The sequence below is a fragment of the Elephas maximus genome, chromosome 20 (assembly GCF_024166365.1).
Source record: "Elephas maximus indicus isolate mEleMax1 chromosome 20, mEleMax1 primary haplotype, whole genome shotgun sequence".
In the NCBI taxonomy this organism is placed as follows: domain Eukaryota; kingdom Metazoa; phylum Chordata; class Mammalia; order Proboscidea; family Elephantidae; genus Elephas; species Elephas maximus.
The window spans coordinates 56,175,307-56,186,770 of NC_064838.1; the positions used below are offsets into that span (position 1 = coordinate 56,175,307).

The 11,464-nt window shown below is 59.5% G+C and overlaps 1 protein-coding gene across 3 annotated transcripts; it reads right to left on the reverse strand.

Annotated features, from left to right (window-relative positions):
* Positions 1-227: 227 nt before the first annotated feature.
* Positions 228-10,962, reverse strand: PCBP4 (poly(rC) binding protein 4). Of its 3 annotated transcripts, XM_049863055.1 has the most exons (15): positions 10,796-10,962; positions 5,837-5,926; positions 5,376-5,514; positions 4,602-4,746; positions 4,379-4,402; positions 4,240-4,272; positions 3,917-4,033; positions 3,548-3,679; positions 2,866-2,994; positions 2,530-2,604; positions 2,317-2,361; positions 2,175-2,238; positions 1,994-2,046; positions 1,737-1,906; positions 228-1,119 (listed from the first exon to the last, which is right to left on the reverse strand). In XM_049863055.1, the coding sequence occupies exons 4-15, from the start codon at positions 4,680-4,682 to the stop codon at positions 831-833; spliced, it is 1,212 nt and encodes a 403-aa protein (XP_049719012.1). In that variant the 5' UTR covers positions 4,683-4,746; positions 5,376-5,514; positions 5,837-5,926; positions 10,796-10,962; the 3' UTR covers positions 228-830. The 3 variants fall into 3 exon arrangements, with proteins under 3 accessions (XP_049719012.1, XP_049719011.1, XP_049719010.1); XM_049863054.1 differs by lacking the exon at positions 5,376-5,514; XM_049863053.1 differs by lacking the exons at positions 5,376-5,514; positions 5,837-5,926.
* Between the last annotated feature and the right edge of the window lie 502 nt (positions 10,963-11,464).

The following is an 11,464-nucleotide window of genomic DNA, read 5'->3' on the forward strand; positions in this document are numbered from 1 at the left end:
ACTCCTCGATCAGCTTCTAAGATCTTAGGCCAGGAAACAACCAGATCAATCTAGTACCCGAGCCAGGAGCCTGAATAAGAGCCCAAAGGGCCCTGACTGGCATGTGGAAGGGGCTAAGGCCCAGCTAGGGCTGGCGGATTCACAGATGGCAGTCCTCTGGGGCCTTGGCTGTACCCAGTCTCTCTTTGCCACCCCCAAGCCCTTCCCCACAGTGTTTCATAGCTTCCTGGTTGATGAGAATATTTATTCAAAAACAGGGATTGAAAAAACTGTACAGAGTGTCGGTTGCTGAGAACTCGGCCCCTGCCCCCACACTACCCCCTCAGCTACTGGGCAGTGGCTCCCCTATGGGCCCCCCCTGCCAAGCCCAGCCAGTCCATTCCAGTCAAAAGGGTGCCAGTGGAAGCAGGAGGAATCTGCAGGGAGGTGGGGAGAGAAGCATGGCCCCCAGCACCCCCCAGCCCTCCTCCTTGAACCCCACAGGAGGGCAGTAGGCTGGGAAGCCCTAGGGGATAGGGAGTGTATGAGTAAACCCACCAAGGTGGGAGCAATAAAGGAGGCCCCTGGCTGCTCCCCGCATCCAAGCACAGGGTTGAAGGGGTGGAGTTCCCTGCCCTGGGGCTGCCAAAGCTCCCAGAACCCTTGGCCAGAAACTGTCCCCACTCAGAGAAAGAACTCCTGCAGATTGGGGCAGGGTGGAGGGTGAATCCATGCGTCTGGGCTTTAGTGGCACTGGGGACTCAGGGGTGGTGTCTCCTTGGGCAGGCAGGGTACGGAGGCAGCCCCCTGCCTGGCGGTCCTGCCCGCCCCCACCTGTGCCTCAGCCAGCCTCAGTAGGGGGAGAATTTCTGCCGCTCGGCTTTCTTGCTCCCATTGGCTGCTGCCATCTTGGCAGTGTAGGCCGCCAGGCCCGGAGGTGGCCCGGGGGAGGCAGGTGGCAGAGCCAAGAAGGGCACTGGCTTGAGGCCGATGAAGTTGGAGAGGGAGATGGCATAGGGTGTGCCCAGCAGGCCTGGGGGAGCCGTGGGTAGGGCCGTCAGGGGTGGCGAGAAGGGGGCGGGCAGGTCTGCAGGGGCCGAGCCGGGTGTCCCCCCAGAGGTAGACTTGGCCGTCTCTAGACTGGAGAGAGGGACATAGAGGGAGATGAAGGGGAAGGTGGGTGTAAAAGAGGAGGGCAAATACAGGGGGAGAGATTAGAGGAAGGACCGGAGAGAGGAAGCAAGGGGAGAACAGTGACCTAGGCTGGATATATTTGGGGGGAACATGGGAAAGGTGGAAGGGTGGGGATGGGAAGGAAGAACAAGCAAATGTAGTACGGAGTGAGGGGAGAGATGGGGAGGCTGGAGGGGTGGATTAACCAGTAAGCAAGGTACATTTGGGTTTACACGTGTTTACTTACTGTGGTGAGCAATTTCACATGGGTTTCACCATATCAAACAGGTGAAACTGTGCATGACAGATCAGTAAGCCCACATATACCTTGCTTATTGGGTAATCCATCCCTGGGAGGCCAAAGTCCCAGAGAAAAGAGCCAAGAGACAGGCCCAGGGAGAGAGGATGTGAGGGAAGCATGTAGAGGGTGAAGGTGGGGAAATGTGGGGCAAGTTAGGCAGAGTCATGGGAAGGTGGGATAGGATTAGAGGAGGCAGGGGACAGGCCCAGACAGACAGAAGGGTGTCAGCTACCCCCACCCCACCCAAGAGGCCCTGTGACCTGTGACCCCTGCCCCAGCTCACCAGGCAGTGATGAGGTATTGGGCCAGGGCGATGGAGACTGGGGAGCCAGTGATGGTCACATGCCGCTCACCGGCACCCTCCGCTTGGTTCCCAATCTTGATATGTGCACCTGACATCTGTCGGATCTCACTGATCTTGCTGCCCTGGCGCCCGATCACGCAGCCGATCAGCTGGGGGGAGGATGGAATTTAACCCAGGGCAAGGCCCAGACCCCAGGGCCCCCTGCCTACCCTCACACTGCCCCATTCACTGCTCACATCATTGGGAACCAAGAATTCCTGCGAGCTGGTCTGCGTGCTGGGATCCAGTCCTGAGGGGGAAAAGAGGGATTCAGCATGGTGCTGGGCCTTCCCCAGCCCCTCATCCATTCCAGGGGGGCTGCCTAGCCTCTCTGGGTGGCGCTGCCCAGCCCTGCCTCCTGCTGCAGCAGCTGCTCACCTGCTACTACACTGGGTGAGGCAAAGGGGACCGTGTGCCCTGAGAGCTGCTGGAGCTTGGTGACCTGTGCCAAAGAAGAGCAGTGAGAGGTCAGAGGGAGCTTGGCTCAGGGAGCGGGCTCCCTGAGCTGAGGGTCACTCACCTCAGCTGGGGTCACAGCCCCATACTGGCCCTGGACAGAGAAGCCCTGTGGGGACGAACAAAGAAAAGGATGGGTCAGGGCAGCTTGGCCAGTGTCACTCCTCCCACTCTTTCCCTGGCCCACCAGTTCTTTCTTCCATTCCCTCCCCCACCTCAGACCTCCTCCTCTTCCTCTAGTAATGCTCCCCACCCCTCCTCTGTTGTTCCCCCTTACCTGGTTAGCAGAGAGAAGGACAGTGCCTAGGGAGAGGCTTGGATGATACGGGATTGTGGCTCCTTTGGGTGGGGACTGGAAGGCACAAATGAGGAGGCTCTATCATACCCTCCCAAGCCCCACCCCCTTTCCCAAGGGCCTTCTGGCTACAAGCTGTCCCATGACTCCCAAGTAAATGCACTTCTATGGCTTGAAGCTGAAAATCAATTCCTACAGCCCTGCCCTGCCCTGCCCTGCCCTGCCCCTACTGGGACTTCCCTGTCCTCACCTGCTGTCACATGCATAGGGCTTGGGTCCCAGCCCCTGCCCCCCTTTCTCCCTGCCCCAGGGCTGCACCTCCAGGATAACAGCGCAGATCTGGCGCACACACAGGATGATGGCGTCAGGCACCCCAGACACAGTGACAGCACGCTCCGTGGAGTTGGGGAGCAGGTCCCCTGCCACCTGCACCTGGGCACCTGTGGTCTGAGGGCAGAGAACAGAGGTCACTCTAGATGTTCCCACTGCCTGAAGAAAGGCTGACCGGGCTCCAAGCGGCCCCCAAACCAAATCAAACCTGTCGCGGTCAAGTTGATTCTGACTCATAGCAACCCTGTAGGACAGAGCAGAACTGCCCCATAGGGTTTCCAAGGCAGCCCTGGTGATGCAGAGATTAAGAGTTCAGCTGCTAACCAAAAGGTCAGCAGTTCAAAAATTCACCAACAACTCCTTGGAAGCCCTATGGGGCAGCTCTACTCTGTCCTATAGGGTTACTATGAGTCAGAATCCATGAAAAGACTTTTTTGTTTTGGTTTGTTTTTTTTTTTTAATATTTACCAAAGGAAGATAGCCACATCTTTCTGCTGAGGAGCAGCTGATGGGTTCAAACTGATGACATTTTGGTTAGCAGCCAAGTGCTTGACCACTGCACCACCAGGGCTCCTTCCAAGGGGCCCAGGGGACAGGAAACCATAGCAAAGGTCCCCTCTCTGTGCTGAAGAATGTGGATTCCCTGTGCATAGTATCCCTTTCCCCTCACCTCCCGGATCTCCTTGATCTTGGTGCCAGCCTTCCCAATCAGTGAGCCACACTGGCTAGCGGGGATGACAAGGCGCAGGGTCACCGGAGGCCTGGATATGTTCCCACCGTTTGCGGGGGCCGCGCAAAGGTCCTGGGGCCGGGAGACAGTGAGTCAGCTGTGCGCATGCACAAATTCGCAAAGCGCCCCCTGCTGCTCCCCCTGCCCCTAGAACACCTTCCTGCTAAGTGAATCCAGAAAGAACTCCTCCCCCACTCCTCCAGCCTCTCTGTTTAAGGTAGCCTCCCCTCCAGCCTGTAGCCACTATCTGGAGTAGAGGTTGCGCTCCTCCCCGACCGCTTCTGGCCTCCCACAGGGCTGGCTAGGAACCTCATCTAGCTTGAAGGCGATCATGGACACGGCATGGAAGACTGCCGCTGTAGACCCTGTGATGGTGGTGATGCGCTCGGGACAGGAGCCCTCGGAGATGGTGATCCGGGCGCTGCTCTGTGGGTACAGGACGAGTGCTGGGCAGCAAGGGTACCCTCTCCAGGAACCTGTCTGCCCACCCCGCGGATCGGTCCCCAGCCAAGGGGCTGGGTCATCCCAGACGCAGTAGTGCAGAGGCGGGGAGAAGTGAGGGAGGCGGGGCAGAATCACTCCTCCCCTTCACACCTGCTACCCTGGGCTCCTCCCCCAAACTCGGTCCTCACCTGCTCCCGGATTCGTTTTACAGTCTCTCCCTTCTGCGGAGAAAAGAGAGAATCGCTCTTAGCCTTAGCAGTCAGCGCCTCCTTCCCTGGGCTGAGGCCTCAGGTTGGGAGGGACACGGAGCGCAGAGCCGGCACCTACCTTCCCGATTATGCTGCCCACCTCCTGTAGACAAGACAAGAGTAAAGTCAGAGGGGACCAACCACCCAGGCTCTGCCCTCCCTGCATCGGGGCAGTGGCTCCACCCAAGACGCCAGAGGTCAAACTCGGACTGGCCCTGCCCCGCCTTGCTGCCTTGCCTGCTCCGCAGCCCACTCCCCACCACGGCGGCACCCCCCCCCCACACACACACGTGCACGCTCACCTTCCCATGCATCAGCATCCGCAGCGTGAGTGTGATGCTGAGCTCCGGCTCCTCCTCCAGCCCCGCATCTGAGCTGCTCATCCTGTTAGGCGGGGCTGGGGCCGCAGAGGTCTGGGAGTGCGTCCACGCTGCGGCCTGGCCCACTCTGAGAGAAGGGGCAGAGGAAGATGGGTTAGAGGAGAGCCCAGTTCACCCTGTCGCTGCAACCTTCATATGGGGTCCCCAGACCCGGGCTAACCAAACTCCCAGAGAAGAGACAGCATGAACCCTGAGTTCCAATCATCCCACAGATGGGTGTGCTGGTGTGCAACTCGCTGGCTGTGACCCTGGTGTCACTTAGCCCTTCTGAGCCTCAGCTTCCCTGTCTGTAAGAGGGGGATACCAATAACTATCCCCAAAGAGGTATCAGAATTAAAATGAGACAGGCACTAAGGTGGCAGGCACCCAGTTTCTGAGTATCTTTGTCCATGCCCTCAGACATTAGAAGGATTAACTAAGATACCTGTGGGAGTCTAGAAAGTGGGACTCCCTAACCTCTTGGAAGAGAGGCCCCCTGTGGATTGGGCCTTGATGTTGAGTAAAGGTTATTCCAAACAAGAGGCACTAGGATCCAGGGGAAGAGCCCCCCAACTGGGTAGAGTGTGGGGAAGCAACTAGAGAGGAAGCTGGGGCAGCCATGGGGAGCCACAAAAGATCTTGAAGGAAGGGTGGCAATGGAGGTGGTGAGGCCCTCTAGCCCCTGCCAGGAAAGGCTTGGGGGCCCGGGAGCCCCACCTCCAGAGACAACCTCTGTCCACTTGAGGTCACTTGAACAGAGGCTCCTTGCACACAGCTCGGACAGGTTTCATTCAGCATTGAGGGGGTGAGGTGTCAGGGGACCAACAGTCTGCACAGTGAATATCCAATCCCTCTCCTGTGTGGGAGAATGGCCCAGAACAGGAGGTGAGGGCAGTCCAGGCTGGCCACCTTCCCAGCCTGAAGCACTTTCTGCTGCACCAGAAACAAGTCACTCGGGCTTTCTGAGTCTCAATTTCCTCACCCATCAGATGGAAGGAATACCTCCCCCTGGTACTGGGAGATGCGTGATGGGTAAAAAACGGATGTGGGGGGCTGTAGGAATGTCAAGACTGTTAACTGGGTGGGGGAAGGCAAAGCCAGAGATTAGCTGTTGGGATTAGCCCAGCCGCCAGCCCTCCCTACCCGACCCCTTTTCATGCCCCGACTTAATCCTGAACCTTAATCCTGCTTGGAAATCCCTCCTCCAGCAGCTATCTCCTGCCCGCCAAGGCTCAGTCTTGATGGGGAGCGCGCTGAGGGACCAGGACCTGAGGAGAACAGGAGTGGGACCAACTGGTGCCAAACCTGGCCCATGGCCAAGCTCTAGCCCCGCAAATTCCTTCTACCAAGAGGGCGTGGGGGCCAAGGAAGAGTATGCTGGGTTTTGAGCACTTCAGAGGCCTCTGGGTGCCCTCCTCCTGAGCCCTCATTCCATCCTGACCTTAGGGTCAAGGGCATGGAGCTCTGTCCAACTCCTCTCCCAAACCTCCCTTGCCAGCCAGAGCGGGACATGGAACAGGAAGGGGGCCTCCCAGCCTGGCTCTTTCCCAGAAAGCCTAAGCAAGCCACTGTATGGCAAGAGACCTGCATTTCCTCATCTGTACGATGGGGGTGACAACACTGTTCCCCAGAGCACCCACTCACTGTTGCCTCCCCAGGCACCTGGCACCTGATCTTCCTTTCATTCAAGATCTGCCCACAGGCTCTCCAGAGGTCAGAGGTCAGCAGTAGGTGCAAAGACTGCTCTCTGAGCATCCTGGCCAGCCTCACGCTGGCTGCCCTTGCTAGACATTCCCCCAGCTGCCTGCACTTCCCCCATCAAAGCATGACGTGTTTGGTTTCTATCTCTCTGGCCAGCCAAACCCAGGAGCCCCTTAGTGTAGGAGCCAAGGCTACCGCCTTCTTCTTGAGTCCCCAAAGCTCAGCCCAGTCAGGCCAGAGAAGGTGCTGAGAACATAATGGTTACCCCAAGGGACAAATTCACTGCCAGGAGAACCTGAGGCCTGGAAAGGTTCTGTAATCTACCAAGGTCACACAGAGAGATGGGGCCTGGTGAAGCCAGGGGTCTTGCGACAGACCCATCTCCTCCCCTCTTGGGCTGCTCCTGTCTGAGTCTGCCAGTCCTCTTCCCAGATGGTGGGCTCTTCAAAGGTAGGCACCAGGCTTTAGTAGTCTCTGAGACCCCTGCCCAGCCAGGAGTATACATGCATCATGCTTGGAAAGGACTGATAACTTGTCTAGAGCCATAGGTCTTAAGCCCCAGAATTTTCTGGGGCTCAGGGGCTCCTTGGGGTGGTGGCCAGTAGTAGTTATGACATTGTTCCCATGTCATCTCTGCATCACCTCTTGTGGGCATGAGGCTCCAGGAAAAACAGGACAGGAAGGCTGGGACATGGTTAGTACTCGGCTCCTGCCCTGAAAAAAACACCTGGGTCTGAAGCAGAGCCCCATTACTCCAGGCTCAAGATGACCTTGGCTGGGCCTTCACCTGACCTGGACCTCAGTTTATTCATCTGTACTACCTTAGGATTAAAGGGATTGCTGGTCCCTTTGTGCCCTTCCTGTTTTGAGGGACCCTCAAGGTTTTTCCTGTCTTTGGGAGAGAATGAGAAGTCCTGATCCGTGTACCCCAAATTATATCTCATGGGCCCTAAGAACAAGCAGCCCCATTAGACATTACTGCCCACCCCACCCCCCGCCACCAGAGCTCTGGGAGTTATTAGCTGTTTCACTCTGGTGGGTCCTGGGTCCCCGCTGGGCCACCCACATGGCAGCCACGCATCATGCCACACTGACCTCCAGCTCACCTCTGGGGGTGCCCAGCCCCCTCTGGCCAGCAGGGCTCCCTGGCTGGACACACCAAGCTCTGACCAGCCCCTGACCTGGGTTGTACCCTCCTGCTCCCCAGGCCCCCTCCCCAGACCCAGTGCCCACTCCTCCTGTCCCTGGCTTCCTGCCACTCAGGCTGTAGGGGGCGGGGGAGGACTGGTGACAGCTGTGTAAGCGATGGTGGCTGCCCCCTCCCTGCCCCTTCCCCCCAGCTGTCTCTCTCCCATGACAGCTGCCCAATCAAAGGGCCAGGGGCTTAGCCAGCCCCTCCCCACACAGGGATCAAGTGTCCACCCTGGCTTTGTTCTGGAGCAAGAACAATCCGGGGGAGGGGAGGGCTCCTGGGGCCAGGCGACTCCAGTGGACTGACCCACCCCTTGGGGGATTCCCTCGGCTCTGCTGGCCAGAGTGTCTGGACCAGCCAGGGCCTATGGACCCACCTAGACTGGGGAGAGAGGGAGATCTAGTCTCCAGCCTCACCTCCTACCTTACATCCCCCAACAACCCCCTCAGCAGCCCCAGCTCCCAACCTATCAGCCTTTTTCTCCTATTCCCACTTCAAAAGCGGCCATGCTGGCCACACCCAGTGATGCTGGGAACGGCTCAGGGCATCAGGAGAGGCAGGGTGTGGCAGGGGGTGGACACCAGGCCTGGGGGGAGGTCAGCACGTAGGGCTACTGACTCCCTTGCCACCCGCCTCCTCTGGAGATGCTCACACTTCCTGATTAGCCGGACCTCCACAAGAACTGCCCCAGCATCTTCAGACCCAGGCACCCAGCCTCCTACCCTTCCTGCCTCCCAGGATGGCCTGTCAAACCCAGTTCTTGGGGAAGGGGGGATCTTGGGGGAGCAGCCTCGGGTCCGTGAGCTCCAGCCTCTGGTTTCTTGAACCAGGTCTGTCTTGTAGACTTAGTGCCAAGCAAGGAGGAGGCACCCTGGCAAGCTGATGGGTGCCCAAAACACTATAGCCTCCTTAGAGCATCATTAGCCAACCTCCTAACAGTCCTCTCTCTCTTTGCAGCCAAGGGAAACTGAGGCAGGCCTAGGGTTAGACTGGACTCTGGGAAAAAGGCCACAGCTTGCGGAGTGGTGCCACCCACTGGTACCAATTCCTTGTCTCACCCAAACTGAGAAAAGTCTCTGATTTCCATTCTCTATGCTGGAGACTGGGTCACTCTGCTGCTCAGCCACCATCCATGGCTCCCTGGTGCCCAAAGGATAAAGCCTGATCTCCATAGATGGGCACTCAAGGACCTTCATGATCTGGCTCCTGCCAATTTCTCTTGTCTCATCTCTCCTTCATCCCCCGCACACACCAGGCTACAGAACACGCCCAGCACCTCCAGGCCTCTGTTCTCAGCTCAAAATGCCCATCCTCCCCAGTCTCAGTCTATCAAAATTCTTCGTAAATGCTACCTCCTCCAACCTGTCAGCCTCCAAATCAGAAATAATCACTTGGGCCTCTGTGCTCCCCCAGATATGCCTGTAACTCAAAGGAGTCTGAATTGGGCATTTCTGACCCTATCTTTCCCACTACACTGAGAGCTCCAGAGGATAGGAAATTTGAGACAGAAGTAGTCTCAGTGAGCAGGGAGAAGAGATAGAGATCACAGGGCCTCAGGGCATTAGGGACCAAAGACTGCACTGGGGGTCCCTAAGGAGAAGTGAAGGTGGAGTGAGAAGACCCATGTCTTGACACCAGCCACATGGGCTAAGCCAGAACCTGCCTGAACAGAACTCTGGTTTCTTCCTCAGCATTCCCAACCCCTGCTTCTGCTTCTCTGGGTCTAAGGGCTCCCAGGGCATGTTGCTGGGGTTGGAGATTTAGGCTGTGCTTTGAGACTTTTGGGGCCCCAGGACGGGCCTCCTCACAGAGAGGGAGGCTGGAAGAGCTGGGGAGTAGCATAGGTCTCAAAGAGTCAGGCTCAGCTTGTCACAGCTGGAAGGGCCTCAACTAACCAAGAGAAGAAACTGAGGCCCATAAGGAAAGGGAATTGTTTATAAGGCCACATGGGAAACAATTGGCAGAGCTGGGAAAACCCGGGGGTCCACATGTCCAGCTTGGAGCCCATTCCTCAGGTCAGTGCCATTGGGCAATGGTGATGGAGCCGGTGGGGGGGGCAGTAATGGGAGCAGGGAGGGTGGACAGAGCCTGTCTGGGGACACAGGGTGCGGCAAGCTGGCCTTCCCATGGCCTGGGCCCGCCAGGGTGTGTAGGCCGCCTGCTCCCAGCCCCCCACCCTGAGCATGCAACAAGAACAATCTCCTTGTGTTTGGGCAGCCTGAGCCTGCATGCTGATGAAGGCTGGGGGGTGGGGGCTGGGATGGGGTGCCCTGGAAGATGAGGGGTAGGGCCTAGAGGAGTTGGGGACCTTCAGATAGGGAAAGGATAGGGTCCCAGGCATTGGCCGTGGGGCAACAAGGGTGACCCCAGGGAAGAGAGAGGGCTGGAGCTAAGGTTTAATCTCCTTGGGGAGTCCCTAGGGTCTGAAATCTTTGTGGGGGAAAGAAGGCTTTGGGGACATATGTCCTGTTAGTCCTCCATGGAGGTGGTCACTCTGGGCTTAGTGGGGGTCCAGAGACCCACATTTTGAAAAACAGGGATGCAACTGGCCCTGGGTGCATTCCCTTGAAGCATACTTCGCAGGGTGCTGGGGGCTGGGTGGGGCATTGGGTGCTACAGGTCTCAAGATGGCGGACCTGGGATAGGGGAGTAAGGAGGCAAGCACTTCCCTCTCCTGGCCAGGGAGGCGTGAGGGCCAGGCTGGCCAGAGTAGCAGACCCCCTCCAGCACAACCAAAGAGCTAGGTCAGAGCTGAGGGGCTGAAGAGCCACAGGGGATGGAGGACTACCCTGAGCCCACAAATGCCATCTTCATACACCCCTGGCCTAGAGATCTGAGCCCAGCCCCCCCCCAGAACCAGCAGAGAATGGAAAGGGGTGTGAGCCAAGCCAGGAGGGCTGCAAGGGAGTGGCAGATGGGGGCAGACAGGGCAGAACCAGAACCCAGGATAGGAGGTCGAGAGGAGAGTAGGCCCAAAGCACAGGGGGAGAAGGTGGGATGGGGGCCTCAGATCTGGGGTCTCAGGTCCAGGCAGCCTCTCTCTGGTGCTGAGGGCTCCCCTGGCAGACCAGCGCCCCCCACCTGCGCAGGCCTCGGCCATGTAGGACAGCAAACGTGTTCCTTGCAGTGTCCCAGTTCCCCAAACCCAGGACCCCAGGCCGGGGACCTGGGCTCAGGTTCCCCGCCCTCGGGCCGAACCCCCAAACTTCGCGGCCCGCCGTGCCCCGCCCGGCCCGCGCCCTACCTCGCTGGGGCTGTCCTGCGGCGGCGGCGCGGCGGCTGGGCCGCTCAGTCCCACATTGTCCCCGGGAGAGGCGGCCGCTCACAACTGCGAGTGACATCAGCTGCGAACAATGAGGGGTTTGACAGGCGCGGAGCCCGGCCGGCCCGGAGCCCGGCTCCGCGCCCCCCTCCCCCGTCCCCCGTCCCGCCCGGCCCGGCCCCTCCCCGCCCCCTCCCCGGATCCGATTACAGACCGGCGGGCCCGCCCCAGCAGCCCCAGTGCCGCAGCCGCCCGCCCCGCCCCGCGCCGCGGTGCGCCCCGAGCGGCGGCCGCTTCCGGGCGGGCTCGGGCGACCCTTCCCCGGCTGCTCCCAGAGCCCCCGGGGTAGGGGTGGGGGTCCGGCCTGAAGCGCCCCCCCGCCCCAGCCGCTGTCCTCCCAGTTCCGCCCGCGCTGCGCCTGGCTCCGAGCCCCTCCACACCCTGCCGGCCACTCCTTCCGGCCAGGGCCACTCGCCCGGCGCCTCTGCCGAGCCCCCTGAAACCCCCATCTCGGCCTCGGTCCCGCCGCCAGTCCCCGTGCCGCCCGGCTCGGTCTTGCTTCTGACGCCGGTCCCTCGGAGCTCGAGCTTCGACCCTCCGCCCCGCCCGACTCTCCTCGCTTCTGCGCCGTCCCCCCCGCGGGGCTCTCGC